Here is a 24573-nt window from a genome sequence, read left to right on the forward strand (position 1 = left end):
TGATTCCTCAATAGCTACAACTACATGATCGAAATTTTGGTGTCACTGTTCTCAGAATCTTTTCTACTATTGTGGCATCTTCAATCTTTTCTCCACAGGATTTCATAGCATTAGTTTGAGTGATTATCCTAGTGAAGAACTCATATATTTTCTCACCTTCATCCATTTGCATAAGCTCATATTGCCTCCTCATGATTTGTAACCTTATCTTCTTCAATTGAGCAGCACCAGTATAGTGCTTCTGAAGAACCTCTCAAGCTTCCTTAGAAGTTGCAGAACCTGCAATCTTCTCAAAATGTGCATTGTCTACTGTTTGATGAACAATACACAATGATTTCAATCCTTTCTTTTACTTTGCTTGTACTCAATCTTCTTAGTTTCGGTTGCTCCTTCCTCCAGAATTGGGAATCCATCTTCGACAATTTCAGCCACATCTTGATAGCCAAAGATGGCTTTCATTTGGATGCACCACCTTGCCCAATTCGATCCATCAAGAACTAGATAATTTATACAAAATTTCCAGTTGATTGTGTCATTCTTTGCAGCGGAATTGAGAAATAATTTTGATCTTGTTGCTAGGCTCTTGATACCAATTGTTAGAGCAATGAAACCATAGAAGAACATAAGAAGAGAATGAATGCTTTTGTGAGGAAGAGTTTAGAGAGAAATTGGAGAGAAAAGTATATTGTTATTCTTCAATGCATTACTCAATGAGTATTTTATACACTTTCCATACTTAGAATAACTACCATAACTACCTTCTAATTATAGCAACTACTAATTAATTCTTGAATTACATGATTTCTAACAATAACCACACCACACTTTAGGATGACAATAAAAATCAAACTTAGTATCCTTCTATAGTCTATCCAAATTTTAGGAGAAAAACTCAATAAGATTGAATTTAGGTTTGGATTCGAATTTTACCTGAGTTCAACTTTTGAATTTGGGTTTGATATCCTACTCCAAACTTATTTAAAATAAGAGTATTCAGTGTACACTTGTAACTAAGATGATTATTCAACATCTTTTAAAACTGAGATAATTATAAGGCACAAGGGAGTAAATTCCAAAACCAAAAGAAAGGGTTAAACATTGTTGTCAGTCGTTGTTTTACTAAATCCAACATCTGATAATAAGGCATGTTCCTACCCGGCGAACCGAAGAGACACATACTTGGTCGCTGAGGTGGGTCCCGCGTGTTGGGACCACCAGAGTTGACCTTAGAGACAGCATGCCTCCAGTACCTCACCAACCCACCTGCCAGCACGGCAGACAGACTGCAGAACGGCTACCAAACCAGCCACAGGCTAAAAGACAAGAGTGGCACAGTGTACGGTCTTGGCAGACCGCCTGACACGGGAAAAACAACCCCCGACAATACCTTTGGTCGGCCACGCGTCGCACCACCTGCCAAGAGCTCAAAGTCAACTCTCCCTTCTATAAATAGGGATCACTACCAACAGGAAGTATCTTAACCTCTTTACTCTTTAGCATTACTCACTCTACTATTCTCTGCCTTCACTATTCTCATATTTCCCATTCACTTAGTTCATACACTGACTTGATCGTCGGAGAACCTTTTCAGGTACCTCCACCGGCGGGTCCAACTCTCCTACCTCATCTTGCTACTTTGACGACTACCCTCTTCTCCTTCCTCAGCAGCTGATCAATCACTATCCGTACCTTTGTGTTCTAGGAAAGAACAAGGCACAAGAGATTTTTCAACATTTTGAAGGTTTGAGATGACAAGTGAAAGAGGAGACAAGATGGATGAGAGAGAGGAGATAGACAATAATAAATACTTTTTTTAAATTTTTAGAATAACAACTTATTAAAATATCATTTTCACTACTACTTATTGACATAATATTAAAGATATTTTTTATCCATTTTTATGATATACAATATTAACATATACCTAACGAAAAAGAAGATTACTCAAGTTAGCAATCCTCTATATATATATATATATATTTATGAAATATCCATTGGATTTTTTAAATAAACTTTTGCCCTTGGACGTACTTTCAAAAAAAATCTTCTGCATTATTTTATTGGTAAAATAAGAATGTTACCCATTTTATGGTTAAAATTGTAGTTTACAAAAGAATAATATATTTTATGGAAACCAAAGTAAATAACTTACATGTTTTTCCAAACAAAACACATGTAAAAAAATTTATTTTTAAATATTTTTAATTGATCACAGCTACTATATGTGAAGGAATTAAAAAAAACAGGAAAATAGATAGTTTTTAAAACCAGGAAATAAGACTGATATGTGATGAAGTTGGTGTTTCTAGATTCCAAATGGTTTCTATGAAGTGAAACCGCCCATAAAGAATTTCAATAGGTGCATGTAAATACTAACTTGTAAAGATAGTGTGAATTTTTCCACCACTTTCCGTGTCTAATGTCTAAACCGCGTGTAATGTGTTTTATTTTAAGCCACATCTTTTAATTTCTAATAACATTTTTGCACTTGGGTAATTATTTTGCCTTCAAAAAGAGTGTAATATCTTCAAAAAGAGTGTAATATCTAGTATAAAAATTTATATACATTTAATATATTATCCACCATTTTGTATTACTTCTTTGTTGAAAAGTTAATAATTATTAAATATTAATGATGAATAATACAGTAACAATGTATAAAATTCATTTATTGTTTCAATACATTTTTTTCTCCTACAAATACTCATCCCCTTTGATTTCCTGAACACATCAAAAAAGGCATTCTTCTCATTCAAGCTTTCAGATTACCCTTCTTTGTTACCCTACAAACAATCACTCTCATTTCGAGCTTAAACTTTTTTCAATTTCCATATTTCAGCTTCTACTTTTCCATAAATCCTTATTCATCCCAATTACCAACTCTTGAACTGTGTCTAGTTGTTAACCTCATTTGGTCACATAGCAAAATCATGTGTCTAAATTTAGAACAACTGTTCATCGATTAAAAAGTCAAATTTTCGATTTCAATACATAGATGGAACAGTCACACATTTATAAAAGATGCATTTATAAAAGATTAGTTTTTTATACTTGGTGGAGGTAATACTAAAAAAATAACTACTTATACTTAACTGTTGCAAACATGTCCCAAGCAAGTGATGATGATGGTGCCAACAACAATGATCTCAGTGCTACCTTACTTTTGAGTAATAATAGCAAGCACTACATAAGTAAATGGCGTATCTTATACATTGGAATCATTATCTCTCTGAAGAAGCCAACAACAACAGCTAGTAGCAGCAGCTATGAATCTCTACCTGAGTTTGAGCCTCCTTCTAGAACCCCATCTTCCAAGTCTTATGTTGAAATTGATGTGGAGGAAAAGAAAGAAGAAGAATATGAAGAACAACATATTTGGAATGAAATTGCTCGAATTCTAGAGGAGCGTGACTTGGAATCTCTCCTTGAACTTGGTGGGGTTGACCGTGTTTGCACTTTTCTTGATAGTCAACGCCAACACTCGCAGGTATCATCAACTAGACGAGATTTACTTCAACAAATAAATAAATTTAAGTTTTCATTACCTTAATAATATGGTTATTCTATATAGGGCTCGAAACGAGTCGAACTAGTGTTTATCTAAGTTTGGTTCGATAAAGATTTGTTAGACTCAAACTCGAATTGAGTTTGAAACGAGCTCAAATTCGGCTTGATTGAAGTCCGCGTACTCTTCCGTTCGACTCGTTACCTCGAACTAATTTGATTCATCAAGAGTTCATGAACTGTTTAGTCCAGCACATTAGTTCGATTAGTTCAGTCTGTCGGCTCGAATGATGATTATTTATTTAATATATATAAAATTAAATATTCTCTACATGTATATATACATAATACATATTTACATATTAATACAATATATACATATTTATACACATATAATCAAGCTAGCTTATGAACGTGACGAGTGAAATTGTATTTGACTCAAGTTTGGTTTGTTTGTTTAACGATTTTAATTTTTAGTTCAAGTTTAACTCGTTTGGTTCATGAACCAAGTTTATCGAGCTAAATAACTTGTCGAGTTGATTTGGATCATTACTAGCCCTAATTCTGTAAGGATAAATCCTTAAAAAGTGACCAGACATTGTGCATGTAATATTTTATTGATCCTTTTTCTTTTTTGTTTGTATGGGTATTGTTACACTGAATTATATTAATGCGTGGTTTATTCAAATGTTAAGGATGGGTCAACTAACTATTCTTTTGAGCTGCTTGAGGAATATATGTCTTTTATTGATGATGGAAATTTGGTTTTATGAACAGGAGGGCACTCTTCATAACAACGGAAATTATAGAGTGTCACCAGTTAATGGAACTAGCTTTTCAAGTTCTTTACTGAATAGCTGCAAACGCAATAGTTACACAATTTCAATGCTGTTGATCACAGCCGGGATGTCCTTTGCTACAGAGTTCAAGGAGGAGGGTCCTAAATGTGGTTGGCATGATGGTGTTGCCATACTTTTTGCTGTTATTCTTATGGTTGCATCCCCTTCAATAGCGAACTTTTGGCGCGAAAGAAAAATGAAGTTATCAAAGAAGTTGGAGTTTGGAGTAAAAAGAGGTGAAGGGTGCCCAATGGTTGCCATAGCTGATATTGTGGTGGGTGACAAAGTGTTTCTGAGGAAGGATGATAAGGTTCCAGCTAATGGCTTGTTTCTAGGTGGTGACAATTTTTTGCTGGCTGAGTCATTAAAAGGCAAAAGTGATTCTGAGAATAATCCATTTCTTGTAGCAGGTTCAAATGTGATTGAGGGCCATGGGTGGATGCTTGTAACATCAGTTGAAAGCAAGATCAATTTGGATGTGAAAAGAGGCTTGTTGGAGTGTAAAATTGAGAACCCATTTTCCTACATTGACAAATTTACACTTACTGTTTCTACACTGGTTGCATTTGTGGTGCTCATTCGCCTAGTTTGTAAAAAAGATGTGGACAGTAGTGGTATACCCGAAATCAAGGGGAAGGTCTCAGTTGGCATGCTGATGGAAGTCCTTGATAGAATCTTTTTCAGACCACAAGGAAAGGTTTCAATTTTAACAGGTCTTCTTATTTCTGCAATACTTTGTATGCAACACGGAATGCCACTTATGGTTGCAATTTCGCTCAAATGCGGGATTGATAAGGTAGTGTCCGACCATGATGTAGTAATCAATGATTTATCAGCTTGTACAACAATGGGGTTGGTTACTGTCATCTGCATTGATGCATCGGGTGGGATCGTAGCGAAACCATTGGAGGTTAGCAGGATTTGGATGGGGGATGGAGATATCAGCAAGGTTGAGGGATCACAATCTCATCTAGTTTTACCTGAAGTGCTTCAACAAGGAGTTGGTTTACTTTCAGCTCTTACAGCAGGGCCTTCTTTTTCTCCAATGCCCAGTTCACTTGTTTCTTGGGCAGAAACATGTGGAATGAACAAAAATTCTTTTACGGAAAAGTTTAACATTCTTCAGCGCAGAAGGCTGAATTCTGACCAAGAATGTGTTGGAGCCTTGGTGACTATAGCTGGGGACAATGAACAAGTTTGGCACTGCCATTGGAGTGGGACTGCATCAACAATATTGGAAATGTGTTCACAATACTATGATAGTAAAGAGGAATGCCATGTAATGGTAAATGAAAAAGTCGAATTTGAGCAGATGATCAAAGAGATGGAAGATAATGGCCTTAAGACAATTGCATTTGCTTATAGAAAAACGCAGGTGCAAGAGATTGAGCAAGATGGATTGATATTGTTAGGACTTATAGGTCTCAAGGACACATGTCCGGAATCGAACAAATTAGCTTTGGAATATCTGAGAAGTGCTGGAATACAAATCAAATTGGTCTCAGAGGATGATATCATGGAAGTGAGAGCCATAGCTTCTGAACTTGGACTAGAAGTGCAAGTAGATGGTAGTGATGTGCTTGAGGGAAAAGAACTCGAAGATATGAATCGCGGTGCTATATTAGATAAGGTGGATGTAGCCCTTGTAATGGGGGGTTTTGGCCCTGAAGAGAAGCTTCTCATGGTACAATGCTTGCAAGAAAAAGGTCATGTTGTTGCATTCATTGGAAGGTTGACAACTAGTCATGCTTCAGTTCTAAAGGTAGCTGATGTAGGAATAGTCCATAGTTCTCTGAGCACAACAGTGAATAGAGAGAGTTCCAGTATATGCATCAAATGTTTCAGTGCATTGAAACCAATTGTGAGTGCTGGCAGAAGCAAATATCACAATATTCAAAAGTTCATTCAACTTCAGCTCACACTTAGCATATCAGGGTCACTCATAACCTTAATTACAACAATGTCCACTGAAGAACCCCCTCTAACACCAATCCAACTGATCTGGGTGAATATGCTAATGTGCATTCTTGGTGGCTCAATGATGGTAATGGAGTTAAAGAGCCAGGAACAGCTTCTAAATCAACCATACCCATCTAATAGGAAAAGGAATGAATCAATTCTAACCAATGAAATCATGAAGAGCATAGTTATTCAGGTTTTATATCAGGCTTCAGTATCCATGATATTTGAATTTGGAGGACATGTTACTGAAATGCAAAAACAACTTAAGAAAACCATGATCTTCAACACTTTCCTATTATGCCAGGTCTTCAATCAGCTCAACAACATGCATTTCTTGAAGATGGAAGTTTTGAAGATTGTTGTTAAGAGCTATTGTTTCTTGCTGGCTATAGGTGCTTGTTTTGTTATGCAAGTGCTAGTGATTGAGTATGCAAAAGGCCTAGCCAATTGCATGAGGCAAAATGCTACTGAATGGTTCATTTGTGTCCTTGTTGGTGCTCTTTCATGGGTATTTGAATGGGGCCTTAAACATTATCAGCATATTTCATGCTTCAGAGTCATTTGATTCTACACTATCTTGGAGATTTCCATTTCTGGCGCTCCTTTTCTTCGTGTACAATATTATTCCATATTCCATGTAATATACCACTTTATTGCTTAGAATAATTTGCAGATTGAACCTTTTTTTTTTGTAATTACCAGGTAGAATATTCACTGGTATGTAAATATGTAATACCTTGTAATATAATGTTACTTTCTTTTCAAAGTCTTAAAGTACAGATAGGTTGGACCGGATACAGACGAATAAATATGAACTTAAAAAGTGTTAACTATTTTAGTCAATTAAATTAACCATAAACATCTAATAGTTAAGGCTATGTTCACTTCTTCTCTAGCACGCTATTTCTCAGAAATGCACATCCAATTATTAACAATGCTAAACTTATCTTCAAATGCTGTCCTATATCTATTATTTCAAATCAATGTCTTTCAACTGATTTTGATTCAAGTCAGCACCACTTTGTTAATCCAAAGATTGGCACTCTGATCTTTATGGTTTCCACTCTTATCTTTAATGCTACGTGATTAAATTTGACTTCATGATTATTACCCCTAAAAAATTGACTTCATGAATATTAGCAACAACAAAAAATTGACTTCATGATCCAAAACACCTTGGACTCACTTGGGTTGCATTTTGTTCCAAGTCCTTAACCCGGAATTCGATTACAAAAATTTAATAAGCCATTTATTTAAATAAGTTTGATATGATTCCAAAATTAGTACAATCAAGAATTTAATATTTATGTATATTATTACTTTTATTTAAGAATCAATAGTATTTAACACAAATGATATGTTAATAGTGTAAACAAAATCTTATATGAGAAAAAGATATTTGCATGGATACTATATGAATTTTTTACACTAACATTGTATTATTCACTATTTGTATTTTTTTAAGATGAAGTATGGATGCATTAAATATTTTCTCTACAATATATTAACTTATAATAGTACGTATTTTATATAAAAGATTATATAAAATTAGACACATCATATAAATAAAATAATCATTCATTCTATCACTTCACTAGAAACTGGCAACAATCCCAACAGAGGCCCTAGTTAGTTAACATCTTAGTGCACTTTATCAAATCAAGAGTACATACACCCTTACTTTCTCAATTTACAATAAAGCCCACTTTAGAGGATTCCCATCCCGTAGAACATATACAACTTGCCAAAACACAAACTCCACTACGATTTAACAAAAGTTGAACGTTAAATTGGAGACTTCATATGAAAATCTTCATCATTTTCATTTCAGTAACCAATATAATCTAAATATCCACAGGAGAGGATGGAAAATTTTACAATTTGTTCTCTGACTAACCCAGCATAAGCAATGGTAAAGAGCAATGAGCAAGGTTAAAAGGACAAAAAAAACTCTTGCATGTACCTAAAAATAAAAAACTTCCTCCGCACCCCAGATCGATATCAAATACGCATCATTTGGTTACTGGTGGAACTTCCCCAACTTGGTAACACAAGGGCCAATTGAAGCCCTCGATAAGGACCATATATTTTAGTAAGGTCAAAATGAAATCAGAAGCATACCCCAGATGAAGACTTGTTTAAAGGTCAAAAATACTATCTAAATTTGAGCTTGAAAAGGCTTAAGTTGGGGCCAGATTCCCTCACATACCTAGAGTCCATGTATGATGAAACATGAATTCCCACTCAGTTCACAATGCCTCCTTGAGACGGAAGGTTCTGGCTATGTTCCTAGCATGATCATACTCATTGAGGTCAACAAGTATTTTCTTTAATCGACGGGCTAGGTTACTTGTGTCACTCTCTGCTACATTTCTTTTCTCCAGAATCCTTCCAAGTGACAGCACATAAGTCACCAAGGGCTGCAATTTTTTACTACATGTTGCAAATAGAGAGTATTAGATTGCTGAAACAAACATAATAACACAAACAATAAAGGTAATACTCACACAGTCACACTCATGGTATTATATAGTACGACCAGATACAATATATGATATCAGAGTTGAGTCATGATTTCATAATCACTAAGTAACTTCAAAATCAGGAAGTGGTTGCCACAACTTAAACCTACACCCTCTTCTCAACTTCCCACTAGGTACGTCATAAATTCAGCACCCTAATTGCCTTGCAATATGGAATTTGCTCTAAGCTAGCTCTAGTATGCAAATTGACAGTGACGTGATTTAAAAGAGTCGAGAATGTCTACAGTGTCTTTTCAAAAGAAACAAATGTAATTACCAGTGTCTCAACAATTTAACAAAGTATAACATACCTTCTATCGCCAGTGACATTTGGGCCAGCCCAGACACCAGATAGAGAGGCAATAATCCGTTCTGTTCTTCTTATTGCATCGTGAACATTTTCTGATATGCTTCTAAAATGAGGTAGAACTTTTCCACATAAAAGCTCATCAAGCGCAAGTTTCTCTAGCACCGTCATTGCAAATATATCCTTCCACAAGCAAATATTTCTCAATAATCGAACAGACAGGCCAAATCGATATGCTGCAACTCGTGCAGCATCTGGGACAGCAGCTAGAATTGGTGGACTCCATGTTGGGACCTGCAAAAAGGACAAGGTGAGAATTTTATCATACAATGCTTAATAATCATACTAGCAATAGTCACCACATAGACTGAAAGAAAATGAATGAAACAGATACCTATATGTGTCACAATTTAGACTTCTAAGATAAAATTAGACACAAAAATATGTACTTTATAACTAGTAACTGAAAATGCTGGTTCTCTGGGTATACCGTGAGTTTAGAAACAGCATCAGCCAGACGCATGCGAATGGAAACTAGCAGATCTGCAAGAGCTTCACTTTCATGTGACAAATGTTGCACAATCAATTTTGTAGAAGCAATTGCATTGGCTGTTTCTTCTTGACTGAGCATGTCCCAGCAATGGGAAATTTCATAATGCAGAATAGGAAGTGCTACCTTTTCCACCAAATTTGGGACAAGGTCAACATCATCATCATCATTAACGAAATCTTTTCCATCTTCAGGCAAACCATAAGTGAACAACAATTTATACCTGAACATAAGGAGAGAAAGAAATGTCAATATAAAATTATAAATTGATGAAAGGTAGAAGAGAAATACATAATACTCATTGCATCTATATATGATCAAAGCTAGGGGGTGCAAAGTGGCTAAGAAAACAAGTCCAGCAAACCCAAGAATGTGTTTGAAAAATATTCAAGAATGAATATAATATTAGGAAATAAGTAATAAAATGAATAGATCAGTACCATTTCATCTCTTGAAAATCTAAACCCTTGTGAAGAGGGTCCCATCTCAGAAGTTCCAATCTTACATATGGAGAGAAGATCAGTGGAAGACTCAATGAAATATATGCATCCTTATAGCTTGTCAAATACTCTCTTTTCCATTCTTCAAATCTTCTTTTAACCAATGATAGTTGACCATACTCCTCACAAGCATCGCTGAAAATCTCATCTGCAGCCTGCAACAGCAAATCACATTGCGACTGATATGCTTGGCTCTCGCTATCACTCTCATCAGTGCTTGATTCACCCTCTATTTTATGATCATTCAATTCCATGGATGCCAGTTTACTATAATCAAATGTCTGAGACCTTTTGCTTTGACGAGACTTCGCCCTCACTTTCATTTTCATCCGTTTCTCAAGATTTAAATCTCTCCCGAATTCATCTAATTCGACTGGCAGATCTCTTTGTTTTCTTAAAGCAGTTAATGCATCCTGAGCAGCAATTTTGGCTGCTTCAGAATTGCTGTTACCTTTCCTGCTCAAAACTGACATTGCAGCTTTCACTGCTGCTTCTACCTCCACCATTTCATCATCATTGTTAGTGTCTCTTCTTCCAGAAATGGCTGATGCACGATCTTCATGAAGTTTTTTCATTTGTTCTTCGAGTTCTTCAATGTAGGAAGCTTTATGCTAAAAGTAAAAAAATGATTGGTTTAGTCACAGCATCAATAAATGATAGTATAAATATAATATACCACATAAAGGCATTGGCAAATGACAAATAGAAATAAGTTTAAGTTTGAAGTATCCAGCAGCGAGAAGATACAAATTCTTCAACTTTATTAGAAATGTCAAGTTTTCCAGGAGTTTTTAAGCAGGTTGCTGATATCAGGCCCTTAAAGTCTCTGCATGCCTTAGATCCTGGCTAGGTAGTCCATCAAATCCGAATACCCAACAAAATGAAGAGAACTAGAAAAATTGTGGCTTAAGCTAGGCTGTATACAGAACAAGAAAGCAAATTTGATGGATGAATGATAGGGTTAGGCCAAAGCCAAAGCCTAATATTGAAAATGTATATAGAAGGGGAAATAGGAAAGTTGTTAAAAGATTCCAAAAATACCCCTAGTAGTTAGTTGTTAGTTAGGCTATAAATAAAGAGCTAGTTTTAGAGAAGTTTAGTTTTGGAAATATTGAGTAGGAGGGGATTTGATTCAGGGAATCAATCTTGTAGTGTGTAATTGATTCAGGGAATCAATTAGGGTTCTTCATTGTTTTCTTCTAATCTTGCAATCAATAAAGAGGTATTAGTATCCGGAATTCAATTGATTCCGGATCGATTTTGATCGGATCTTCTTCTTCTTTTGTGCATTCTTTTACCGGTGTTATCACTGGTATCAGAGCACCGATTCCGGTGCCCTAAAAACCGCTGCTGTAGCTCCGAAAACTCATGAAGACTCGAAGTATGTCGCGTTCCGGAGAGGATTGGGAACAAGAAAGGGAAGAGATGAGAATGAGATTAGAATTGGCCGAATCGTTAGTGAAGAAACATGAGGAACAAATGGCTGAAATGACCGCGAAAATGGACCGATATGTTTTCAGTGCAGAAGCTGAACACGGCAGCGACGCCGCGAGTTATGTGAATGGAGGAATACGTCGCGATGGTGACGAGAGAAAAGACCGTGAACGGTTAACGCGTGAGGTGCGAAACAGAGATGAAGCTCGCGGCAGTGGAGTTCGTCGCGGAAGGGAGTTTCGCGAAGGAGCAGAGTTGCGTGGGGATAGTTACGGTGGTAGAGACAACTCCCGTGGTAATGGAGATCGACGGAGAAGAGAAGCTTTCCGAGAAGAAGTGTTCAGGGAAGGCGATGTCGGGGAAAATGAATTCCAACGAGTTGGTAACGGATTTGACAATCGCGAAGGGGAACAAAACAGAATTGAATTCCGCAGAGGTACACGCGAGGAATTCGGGAACAGAAACGAATTCCGACGTCGAGAGCGCACCGGAATTAATAACTGCACCGGCGAACAGATCAGAGCTGAGTTTCGAGGGGGTGCGCGCGATGAATTTGATTTCCAACCTGAGGTACATGAAGAGAATGAACACTGAGGGAGTCACCGAGGCAGAAACGATTTCCAGGAAGGCATTCGCGATGGGGGAGAGTTTAGGCGGGAAACATGGAGGAAATTGGAAATTCCAATTTTCTCCGGTGACGACGTGTATGGATGGACTCACCGACTAGAGAGGTATTTCCAGTTGAAGGAACTTACCGAGGGGGAGAAAATGCAGGCCACGGTTATGGCACTCGAAGGGAAGGCATTGAGTTGGTACCATTGGTGGGAAAAGTGCAACCCGAGGCCGAATTGGGAAGGATTCAAGATCGCAGTGGTTCGAAGATTCCAGCCGTCGATGATTCAGAATCCGTTTGAGCAGTTACTCGCCCTCAAACAAACCGGTTCTGTGGAAGAATTTGTAGAGGAATTTGAGAAGTATGTTGGAGCCTTGAGAACCATTGATCCTGAATTTACAAGGGGCATATTTCTGAATGGGTTGAAGGAAGAGCTTCGAGCTGAGGTAAGATTGTATGAATTACATTCTTTATCTGATATTATACAGAAAGTGCTATTGATTGAACAAAAGAATGTAATCTTGAGTAAGAAGGGCTCGTTTGTGTATACAAGCCAAAATGGGGAAGGTCAACGTAGCATCCCCTACACTAAAACATTAACGGTTGAACCAAAGGCAACATGGGAGAAGAAGGATGACAGTCGTGGGGGCAGCAACACCGTGGGGTCTTTAGGGCCAAATCACATAACGGAGAGTGTAAGGCCAAAAGGATGGGAGTTCAAGCAACTAACAAGCGCGGAATCACGGGAGAAGCGAGACAAAGGTTTATGTTTTCGGTGTGATGAACCTTACACTAAGGATCATTGTTGCAAAAACCGACAATTTCGGATGATCATTTTGGAGGATGAGAAGGAAGAAGGTGTTAATGAGATAGATATGGGGGAGGAATTGGAAAGGGTCAAGTCGTCACAACTATCCATGTATTCCCTAACCGAACTCACATCTGACAAGTCGTGGAAGGTAGAAGGGGTTCTAAAGGGGAGTCCGGTAGTGATAATGATAGATTGTGGTGCTTCTCGCAATTTCATCTCACCCAAATTGGTGGACAGGTTACGATTGAAGGTGACAGAGACCCAAGCTTATATGGTGGAGGTGGGAGATGGACACATGATCCAGTGTAAAGGAAAATGTGCACAACTTCAGCTGTATATGCAACAGCTAGAAGTGATTCAAGACTTCTACCTATTCGGGTTGAAGGGAGTGGACTTAGTTTTGGGATTGGAAGGGTTAGCCAGTCTGGGAGAAGTAAAGGTTGACTTTGGAAGGATGGAATTAACTCTCAAGAAAGGGGGCTCTGTAATCACCATCATCGGGGATCCTACTTTGACTCGGACCGAACTTGCTTATGGAACCGTCAGCTGCTATACGGAACAAGTGTTGCTAAAAGAGGGGGAATCGTCAGCTGCTATACGGAACAAGTTCCTTGAATTTCCACTTGAGGACAAGTTAATTCTTCTAGGGGAGGGTATTGATAGGGTTAGGCCAGAGCCAAAGCCTAATATTGAAAATGTATATAGAAGGGGAAATAGGAAAGTTGTTAAAAGATTCCAAAAATACCCCTAGTAGTTAGTTGTTAGTTAGGCTATAAATAAAGAGCTAGTTTTAGAGAAGTTTAGTTTTGGAAATATTGAGTAGGAGGGGATTTGATTCAGGGAATCAATCTTGTAGTGTGTAATTGATTCAGGGAATCAATTAGGGTTCTTCATTGTTTTCTTCTAATCTTGCAATCAATAAAGAGGTATTAGTATCCGGAATTCAATTGATTCCGGATCGATTTTGTTCGGATCTTTTTCTTCTTTTGTGCATTCTTTTACCGGTGTTATCAATGAATTTGAGTCTGTGCACTGAACAGTATCAATTGATAAGAAACCTAGTGACTTTGAGAACAGGCAAATACTGAATGTCGCCATAAAATTATAAACTTAAATCTCAGCTCTTCTAATTTCGTGGTTTTAGATCACATGAAGATGCAGAAATTGTGGCAGACTCTGTTTTTACTGTTTTTCGGGGGTACATGGTTGGAAATGAAATTTTTCAACCAGTCATTTCCTTCTCTAGACTTCGTTTTGGATAGGGTGACTCTTTTAGCATCACTATGACCCTCTGTTCATGGGTTTTTGAGTGGTGTTTCTTCGGTAACTTAATTTTTCGTTGTTTCTATATTATTTCTTTTATTTCAAAAACTAAAATAAAATAAATAAATATATAAAAAAAAACTCAGTTCTTGCTAGGGCAGTCTCCAGGCTTCAATTCCTATCTCCAAAAAATTCTACTCTAAAAGGAAAAACCATTTTATATTTAAATTGAATCCAAGTCAAATCTCATAACATAACATGACAGTGAAATGTCATCTTTCATTCCATCTCACATAGCTAAGAATATTGCTAATTTGTCAAAAGACCTTCGGCATATTAAACATCAGAAAATACCAGCTTAACTTCTTTCCATATGATTCATATAGGCGTTCCTCCACTATACATATTTCATAGATGTCAGCCTCATTGTTCTTTTTTTTATATTTTTTGGTCCTTTCGGGCATAATGATTTTATTAGAGAGAACTAGAGAAGAAAGAAAATACAAAGAGAGGGATAAGTTATCCTCCAGAAAGAAAATAACGAGAAGAACAAGCTTATCAACACAATAAGCCTCTCCAAACTCTGAAAATAGGGAGTTATAGTTAAAGGAATGATGGACTAAGCACCAGAGTGAGGCCATAAGATGATAGAACCAATACTTCAGCATAACAGATCTAAGGACAGAAAGAAGAATTCCTCAAACTATGAATATTTCAGTCCAGCCAATACACAGAAAAATATCAGCAGCACATTCCATAAAGCATTTCCGCCGACATAAAGCAGAGCATAGATACCTCAATTATCTCCATAGTAAAACAAAGGGAAATGTAATAAAGAAGAAAGAGAAGCAAAACTAATGATGAGTTAAAAGAAAACTCATAGATGATGAAGTGCAACTAATTCCATTTTGTCTACATTGCATTATGTTTGAATACATGATAACTTAAAAATATTTGATCACCTGTAAAAAGTCACATATATTTGTGACATAATTTTGGAGCTTTTGCATAAATCTGTATTTCTCATCAGATAGAACCAGAGAGTTTTCAAGATCAGTAATATTCAAAAGGGAGGTGGACAAATTTCGATCAGTTTCGTTTAATAATTGCACTGTTCTTCCATGAGATTCCTGTCATTAAAAAACAACATCAATAAGCAATTGAAACATATCAATCCAACCAAAGAGAAAGTTTTAATGTTTCATGGTTCATGCACAAGACGAACTCCCATATCCGATGCAACTACCAAGTTTATATTGAGATGGCTTAATGAAATAAGAATGTAAGTATCCATCCATACACGTCCGGGAGAGACTCTACTCAGCCCAATTAAGCCCAAACATGTCTGAAAGAGTAAATGTTCTTAGACTACAATACTCCAAGTACGCCTTGTTTCACAAAAAATAAGTTTCATAAAATCACGCTAAACACACATTGGATAAACATATATCTCACTTTCATAAACAATTACTTAAGTTGTTGAAATATAAACAAATTTATCAAACAGAGATACCTTAAGCCTAGTCAAATTCTCCTTCATAGCTCTTTTGGCAACCTGGGCTTGTTGAGATATGTGGATAACATCCAAAGAAGACAGTGGTGCCGCTCCCATTATTCCCCCAATGCCGGGACTCACAGATGCACTTGGAACTGCATTATATGCATTGGGAACAGCAAGAAAACTATGCTGTTGAGCACTTTGCACAACAACAGGAACAACATCAGCCCTAGTAGCAGACCCTTCATCCATTCTCTTCCCCAACCCTTTCCTAAACTGCTCTTCTTCCCACAACTTCTCCTCTTCATCTTCATCATTAAAATCACCATCACCATCGATTTGATCATCTTCGCGCCCAGCAATACCCTTGAACCTCCTTTCATCCACATACTCAAAAACACCCTTCTTCCCGCCTTCCATCTTCTCCCCAAACATTGCAATCCTCCCTCGGAATTCCGGCTCCTCATCACTCAACCCTTCAGCAGCACCATGATTGCTTCCTCCATCCAATGAGATGAAATCCGCCGCAGCTGGCCGCGCCTGGCGCAACCGCTCCCGCTTCGCACGGATAGCCTTAATTGTATCCTCATCTGGATAAAACGAACCAGAACCACCAGAAGACCCTTTCCCGTTGGAAACCGTGGCCTCAGCTTTTTCGTTTTCTCCATCCGAATCTGAATCCCGAGCCTCGGCATCCGAAGCTGAGGGTTTCACGAGGCCCTTGAGGACAATGACAGGTTCGGAGCTAGGTTTGGAATCAGAAGAGAAACGTGAGGAGGTGCTGCTAGTGACTAAGGTTCGAGTATTCTTCTGAAGCTCGAGGAGTGCTTCTTTGGTGTAAAATCCAGCTTGGGGTTGAACATTGGAAGGGACAGAGGGAGAAGAGGAATGTGAGATTCGGTCTCTGTGAGATGTTATTTTGTGAGAAGATGAGGGTTTCGATGAGGTGGAAGTGTTGGTGGTGGCGGAGCGGTGGTGTTTGGAGGAGGAGGTGCGGGGAGGAGGGGTTTCAGTTTCGTCGGCGAAGCTGAGGAGTTTTGGGGCTTGGGGCTTCTTAGGCTTCGCAGAGGAGGAAGGGGGCTTGGAGGGGAGGTTTGTTGAGGGAGTGTCATTGGAGTCGTCGTTGTTATCGGTGGATCCGCCGCCGCGGCGGCGGAAGTTGCGTGATTTGGCGGTGGACATGGTGGGGTTGGAACGCGAGGGTTCTGATGACCGGTGGTTGTAGTAGTAGTGGGGTGCTTACGGAGTTACGGTGGTGGATCGAGAGATGGGACTTCAGATACGAGGTTAGGTTCCACGGCCAATTGGGCCTATTTTTGAAGTCTTGGGTCATAGATTTTGTACAGCTTTTTTTCTTTTCTAAATTTGACAAAATAATAAATATGATTCTCATCATTTTGAATATCAACTTTCATTTTCTTATAACATCAATATTTATTCTATATATATATATATATATATATATATACTTAATATCTATACTATATATAAAGCCAAAACTTGAAATAACTTCCCTCATGGTGTAATTTTCATTTCCTATATTGCCCTTAATATTATTTAATTTTTACAAAAAAACTATATAATCCTAAGAACTACCACCAATATATTAATTAACCACATATCTCACCTTAAATTAAACATTATCATAAAAACAAAAAATATAATATAAAGTACACCAAACACAAAAATACATTTTAATTCAAAAAAAACGAAAGATATAAAAATTAAATATGTAGTATCACACAATATTCGCCAGCAGGCACGAAGTGCCTGTACACACTAGTATATATAAATCCAAAACATTTTATAACTATTTAATATGGTGTAATTTTTTGTTGGCTATTTTACCCTTCTAATTAGTCATTATTATAATATTTTTATTATCAATGTGGTTTTTTAAAAGAATTACAATTCATTTTCATATTTTTTTATCACAAAAATATAATATCATGTACATCCAATATAAATATTCAATTATCTTAAATAAAATACATAAAAATTAAATATTCAAGTCTTGAAAATACTAATCATGCGAACGGAGGAGCATGGTGACACACCTTCTTATTATGTATGAACAAGGATCCTCTCCACTAATGGAGAGGCAAGTGATTGTTTTGCTCACATTTTTAATAGCAAAAAAGTAATTTTATGATACACAAAAGGATAAAGTTGTCATTACATGTTTCATTTTGTGTGTTAATGTGTGTCACTTGCCTCTCCATTAATGGAGAGGAGCCTTACTCATTATGTATGTATAGCCTTGCCCTTTGTTCTCTAAGGACTCCTCCAAGTCCTTTGTTTGATGATGATAGCCTTCTCTTTGAGCCTCCAACGGTAGCAGTAGCACTACTACTACTACCCATCTTCATTTTTATCTCTCTTAGAAATGGAAAAATAATGGGGTTGTTTTTCTTTCCTCTCTTTGAACTTATGTGTCATGTTGTCATTTGGTTTAGAATTGGTGAGAGGGGGTGATTATTAAAGAGATTTTAGGAATGAAAATCACATGTTCTAGTTTATGTTGTTTAATAGAAATTAATAGTTTAATTAAAAATAAAAATAAAAAATAAAAATTAATAATTTAATATTATTTTATAAAGTTTGTTTGGTTAATAGAGAGAAAAATTCTCAGATAGAGAATTTTTATCGTTTGGTGGTATCAATTGGGAATAGATTTACTTTGTCCAAAATCTGATATTATATATTGTTTCGTATCAATAATAATGAAATAAAAACAATAATAATAATAAAATTTAAATTTTTTAATTGACATAATATATTCTCATTAATATATATAAGATGAGATAACAAATCTAGTGATGACCAATTGTACCCCATCACACCACTATAGAATGAAAACACACCCCCAATAAGGGGGAATTGATAAAGCAAAATAAGCAATTGAGCCATGCACCTCTCTCCCTCTCTTGCATTGCTATTTCTAACTCTACATTCATACGTGTAGGCACTACCCACCAACATGATGTGTGGGATAAAGCATATTGCTAATCTAGTCAAATTTGTGCACATCTTTTACTTACCACACTATGTGATAGGATTTTAGTATATGGTGATATTTGAAGGAGCTTCCAAACAACTTATTTGGTATCAACAATGTAACTGATGAAAATAAAGTTCTGAAGTAAGGTATGACCTTTTAACAAGTTCCCTTTTAGCTTTTTTGAGTAAGCTTATGAAAAATAAGTTTTTAAACTTATTTCAGAAAGTTCATCGAATAAATGTTTAATTAAGTTATCTATAGTATCCAATGAAATGGTATAAAATGTGCATACATGAAGTGATATGTGTGTAAGTGTGTAACTACATTACTCTCAAGGGTTTGCCATTTAGAAAATTAGGTGGCATTTTTACTTTGTTTAATAGCTTTCCTCAATTTCTGCATGATAGAGATAATTTGTCTGATCACTAATGAGGACATAAAGCATTCTCTTTTAATTTTTTATAATGCTTCTTATTTTTTTTTTCCTGTTTATTTTTTGTTGTTGGATCCATATAATCAGGGAAATAACTGGTAAATAGGGGGTTGGGTTAGTTGAATCCTACATTAGAATTCATAACAGATCAAAAACCATTACAAAGTTTTAAGAGCATTATGGTACTCTTAACTTATCACTGCCTTGACTCTATATAGAAAAGGTGTTATAAGTAGGGTAGGGGGCCCAGATATCAGCATCAAAGTTTACATTTCTCTAGTTAAGAATTGTGTTTAACCAATTGTACAAACAAAGTCCACAAATTATTGCAGTTACATTATGTTAATACTTAACAAGTTAAATCCATTGCTCATAATTGAATCCTTTTAATATTTTGATGGACTGAAAGTGCTTAATAGGACTTTGGGACACCCTCAAATGATGTACTCTATAAGGAAGGAAATATGTTGCTCTATTTCCTAGCAAAAGATGTTGTTCACTATTTTAATTCTTTTGAAATATTAGAGGTTGATTATGGGGTGGATTTTGAATTTGAAGAATTGTGCATGCTAGGAGATTCTGATTTTGATTAATTTAAAATTTGTTGGCAAAAGCTGCTAAATTGATATAAAAAACCAACTAAATATGTGACATTGTTATGCGGTTTTGGTGTAGACAGCAAGAATATGGGAGCAGCATTGAAACTTTAGCACAGGCTTTGAATCATAAGATTCTTAGACATAATGATATTCCAAATCCAAAGTTCTTTATCTATCAAACTGTTTTCATTTCATAACATTAGAAAATCCCAAGTTCCAAACTACTATAAGAAGAAAGAAAGAATCCAAATTAATACTGCTCTAGTATCCCTTGCCCCAAAGGGAATTAAAATAAGCCAAAGTAGATTTTGCTATGATATCTCTCTAAAGCATTTTGAAAATGTGATGGACAAACAAGGTATTGGTATAGTGGTATAAGACCCTACTATATCCCCAAGATGACTAAAAAGTCAATAATTCAATTCCTAAAGGCGATATTTGTTGAGAGAAACAATCATGTACTCCGAAATGGATTAGTTCCTTAGCCTTTGGGATACACTTGATAGTACAAAAAAAATAGTAGATCAAAGGGATAAAATTTGTTTCTTCATGTGCAACATCACAAAACGTGCATGAGAAAAAGAAGCCAAGGACTTATTGGAATTGGTAAAGTGCACAACTTACCAAATATTGTGTTGCATAATGCACATCTACCCTTAATTATGTGAAAGTTGAAATTGACATTGTAATAGATGATGATGCATTATTGTTGATATTGATTAATGATATAATTATAGTGGGAGTGCTACATGTACTTATGTGACTTGGTCTGCATACCTTGTTGGTGTAAATCCTAAGGTATATGACTTTACTACTCATGGACAATTATGTTTTAGTTTTGATAGTTGACATATTAACTCTAAAATTTTAGGTATATGAACGACTCAATGACAAAATGTCTCAAGATACAAAGAGACAATGATATCTCATCTCCTCCTCTCGGATAAAAAAGGTTATTCATATACAAAAAAATTCTAAAGTGAGGTCCAAACAAATCAAATTTAGGAGTGAGCCAATTGCAACCTAATGAAAGAAATAAGATCTTAGAACCTCAAATTTTGCAATATTCTAAAGATGCATGTACAAGACATGAGAAAGGATGTTGTACTTATAATAAATATTCTGGATGATGTGTTTGGGTATAGCACATAAATGAATTCCTATTATGAAGGATTTTTTTAGCATGATTGATTGAGTGCCTCAAGTTTTTGAGCACCATTGATTGAGTGACTCATGTTTTTTAACACGATTGGAAATAAACAAAGTATTTATTGTTATAATAATAAATAAGATTGGTTATATGTGTTTTTTTAAATTGTTGAATTTGTTTAATATATGTGTTTTGTATTGCTGGGTGTGTTTGATATATACGCAAGAACCATTTGAATAAATATAATGTTTGATGTACAATTATATCAAATAATATTGTTATGAGAATCAACGGGCTTGTTCTACGAGGTGTTGTTGATGAAAGTAGAGATTTGACATATTCAACAACACCTAAGAAATCATTGTTGAAAGTGTGGAACATTCAACAATGTTTGCTTGAGAAAGCATTGTTGAATGTATCACAATCAAGTGCTTTCTGAAACAATTTCTCAAGCAAGCGTTATCGACTCCCCGCTTACTACATCCATCACTTTAAAAGCGTTGTTGGATTTAGCCCAATGTTCTATTGCACTCACATAAAGCACGTCCAAAAATGTTGTTGAATGTCAATTTTAAACATTGTTATTTTGCAATAAACGAAGTAATGCAAAGATCAATGATTTTGAATGTACTAGACCATGTTCCCATGATTTAAAGGAAATGAGATCTCAAATTGGATTAAGGATTCTTTTCATTATGCAATCTCTAGATTCTATAATGTTCTGTGGCTTAATATCCCTATGCACAATACCAATTGAGTGAAGGCCATCCAATGCAAACAAGAGCTGCCTCGTGATTGTTTGAATGATTTTATTTTCTCTTTCCAATCCCTTGTGCACGTCCTGGATCTTACCCAGAATCAGTGTTTCAACCTGAAATTTAAAGCAACTATCACTTGGACTGATACTAATGTAAAGCTCAAGCAATCATGATTTACCATTTGAGCATAGATTGGACTAGAATTTAAGTATGAACAAAGTGTTTCAGAAACGTAGTGAAGAATGGTTAAAGAATATGAAACATATTATCCTGGCGGATGCAATATCTTCCCCCTCACTTTCCTATAAACTTCATCAGACAATATCATACGGCCAAAAATGCTAAAAATCTGACAATTTATCCAGTACAATCATGCTGGTTAAAGACCTAGATAAGCCAGGACTAAGCACCTTTCTTTGCAGAGGCCTGCAAACAGTTTGTGAGGACAAATTTCATGACTTAAACTAAATTGTCAAGTGATGTGACTGAAAATGGCTTTGATTTCTACATCTGACAGTTATGCTCAAAATGCATTAGGTAATATTAGATTGAATAGAGCGACACCTCAAGAAAAACATAAACAAATTCTGATCATCTGTTTGCACAAGCTCTTCGTACATACACCCATTCATCCAAATTTCAACAGCACCATATTCAGTGGCCTTCTTCAAAACTAAAATCACCTTCCTTTCAGTGAGAACCAACAAGAACCACAAGTCATAACTAAATAATTTAAGCAATCTTGGATGTAGAAATCTCATATTAACATGTAGGTTCCTCATTTCATAAGTACTCATAAGTAAAACAGTACAAACAAACACTTCAGATTTATAATAGAGAATGACATAAAATCAATTGTTACCATGAAATTGTTCTTGCAAAGTACTTCATAAGAATGCAGAAAATGAATAATAAAAAAGGGCAAAAAAAAAAACTCGGTGTAAATTTGTAATTATTCCAGGAGCTTCAAAAATAGAACATATAGTACCTTTGAAGAGGAATAGATGTCACTCTATAAACCACTCCAAAGGCTCCCTCCCCCAGGAAATGACGAAAATCATAATTTCCTTCTTCCATTTAGGAAGCAACATTGGTTTTGTTGAACAGAATAAAAAGAAATTCACAAAAAAAAACGAACGAATAGTTTTCTTTTTTCGAACAAATCTTCCGAGGCTCCGAGTAACTCGAACATTCACGAATACTGAAGGATAATACTATAGCACCTACGTACCTAAAATACTGTACATATCTACGTTTAACGTCACCGTATCATCCAAAAAACACGTCATCCTTATCCATTCCCCACTCGTGAGTCCTCTTTCGTCTTCCTACACAGGCCTTGATCCAGTGAAATAAACCTACATAACCAACAATGCACCCGCGTCGGAGAAAACTAAAAACCAAGCTAACTATCAGAGAAGAACGACGTCGTATGACGAAACAAATCATACGGTGCCCAAAGACTATCTAACGGACATGGTTTCTTCGAATCGATCCTCAACCATGGCTTCCCTTTCCCACTCCAATGCAGCAAACTCACCGGACCAGGGTGTAAGTCACGGCACAAACCTTCCAAATTGTCGCCGCCTAGACCGTGCTGATTCCACCGGTGTTCCACTCTCTCAACGTCGCCGGCGAAAACTAATAGAAACGGCGGCAACGATCCAAGCTCGTAGATCCGGTGCCGCTTCTGGATCTTCATCCAGTGTTCCAGTTTCTCAGTGTACTTTCCCTCGCGCCATTTTAATAGATCTATCACCATTACTCCAGTGTTGAAGTAGCACGCGTTGCGTTCCTTAAACGACGCCGCATAGATCGGGTTAGACCAGAACCGGTGCGTAAAGTAGTATGTGAAGTTAGCGTGGCAATATTCAGGAGCGCCGAGAACGTGAGAACCGAGATCGATTTGCCAGAGTTTCGCGACGTCGTCGACGACAATGAGATCGGAGTCGAAGTAGAGTATTCGCCTGACGGTAGCCGGAAGGAGATCGGCGAGGTAGATCCTTGCGTAGTTGAGTGGCTGATCGAGTGCACGACGAATGGAGTAAGATATCTTGCCGCGGACTAGGTTGGAATCGAAGTGGTAGAGGTGAAAATTGAGGTATGGGAAAGTAGTGGTGATGATGCGGCGGAGCTCGTGGCGGCGCTGAGTAGTTGCGATGAAGTGGAAGACGATGTTCTCCGGACAGGATGAATGTTGCAGAACCGATAAAACACCGGCAACGGAGCCACGGAGGTATGTGGCGTCGAGCGTCATCGCGATGTGGATGATAGAAGGATTGTGGTATCTCTTCTCCGCGATTCGCGGGCATTCCTTGCCATTACGGAATGCCGGCGCTTCACTGAACTTCGGAAGATCAACGGAATTCACTCTCGTCGGTAAATTGACGACGCCGGTGACAGTTACGGCAAGGAGAAACATCACGATAATCGGTGGCATGGTAAAGAAGTAAGTAGAACAGATAAGCACACGAGAAAAAACGAGAGATAAAGAGATAAAATATTAGGGGTTGAGGGGTAGTTTCGGTATTTTAGGTGGAATATGTGGGCCCGGGATGGAACAACTTGTTAAGAAGCCAGGCTGGAAAGACGCGTCTGTAGCTTTTATTGTTACGCCCGTGATGATGGGGAATAATCTTGTGGTGTTGGAGTATGAAACTATGCTTTTGAACGGCGCCTGATTACTTTCAACGGCTATGATCTGATTGAGGTGTTGTGATTTGTGATTAAAGCGCGTGAGGGGAAAGCAAGGGGGTGAGTTTGTTTGTCTTTGCCTGATAATAAGATTCTTGCATACATTCTCTGAATCTCAGTTCTGTTTTCGAGAAT

The 24573-nt window shown here is 36.8% G+C and overlaps 3 protein-coding genes across 3 annotated transcripts; 1 reads left to right on the forward strand and 2 right to left on the reverse strand.

Annotated features, from left to right (window-relative positions):
* LOC109360452 (calcium-transporting ATPase 12, plasma membrane-type-like) lies at positions 2916–7108 on the forward strand. The gene is made up of 2 exons (XM_019605364.1): positions 2916–3487; positions 4282–7108. The coding sequence occupies exons 1-2, from the start codon at positions 3104–3106 to the stop codon at positions 6868–6870; spliced, it is 2973 nt and encodes a 990-aa protein (XP_019460909.1). The 5' UTR covers positions 2916–3103; the 3' UTR covers positions 6871–7108.
* On the reverse strand, positions 7935–17119 carry LOC109360453 (transcriptional repressor ILP1-like). Its single transcript, XM_019605365.1, has 6 exons — positions 15819–17119; positions 15268–15435; positions 10125–10795; positions 9625–9907; positions 9139–9428; positions 7935–8738 (listed from the first exon to the last, which is right to left on the reverse strand). Exons 1-6 carry the CDS (start codon positions 16983–16985, stop codon positions 8555–8557), a joined length of 2763 nt encoding a protein of 920 aa, XP_019460910.1. The 5' UTR covers positions 16986–17119; the 3' UTR covers positions 7935–8554.
* On the reverse strand, positions 22202–24228 carry LOC109360454 (probable galacturonosyltransferase-like 3). The gene is made up of 2 exons (XM_019605367.1): positions 22976–24228; positions 22202–22431 (listed from the first exon to the last, which is right to left on the reverse strand). The coding sequence occupies exon 1, from the start codon at positions 24182–24184 to the stop codon at positions 23150–23152; it is 1035 nt and encodes a 344-aa protein (XP_019460912.1). The 5' UTR covers positions 24185–24228; the 3' UTR covers positions 22202–22431; positions 22976–23149.

This window comes from Lupinus angustifolius, chromosome LG11 (assembly GCF_001865875.1).
Source record: "Lupinus angustifolius cultivar Tanjil chromosome LG11, LupAngTanjil_v1.0, whole genome shotgun sequence".
Taxonomy (NCBI): domain Eukaryota; kingdom Viridiplantae; phylum Streptophyta; class Magnoliopsida; order Fabales; family Fabaceae; genus Lupinus; species Lupinus angustifolius.

Coding starts and splice junctions, on each gene's coding strand:
- LOC109360452 (XM_019605364.1), top strand. CDS start 3,104: ATGTCCCAAGCAAGTGATGATGATGGTGCCAACAACAATGATCTCAGT. Junction 3,488..4,281: donor GTCAACGCCAACACTCGCAG/GTATCATCAACT, acceptor TTTTATGAACAG/GAGGGCACTCTTCATAACAA.
- LOC109360454 (XM_019605367.1), bottom strand. CDS start 24,184: ATGCCACCGATTATCGTGATGTTTCTCCTTGCCGTAACTGTCACCGGC.
- LOC109360453 (XM_019605365.1), bottom strand. CDS start 16,985: ATGTCCACCGCCAAATCACGCAACTTCCGCCGCCGCGGCGGCGGATCC. Junction 15,436..15,818: donor AGAATTTGACTAGGCTTAAG/GTATCTCTGTTT, acceptor TTTTAATGACAG/GAATCTCATGGAAGAACAGT. Junction 8,739..9,138: donor AATGTCACTGGCGATAGAAG/GTATGTTATACT, acceptor TGCAACATGTAG/TAAAAAATTGCAGCCCTTGG.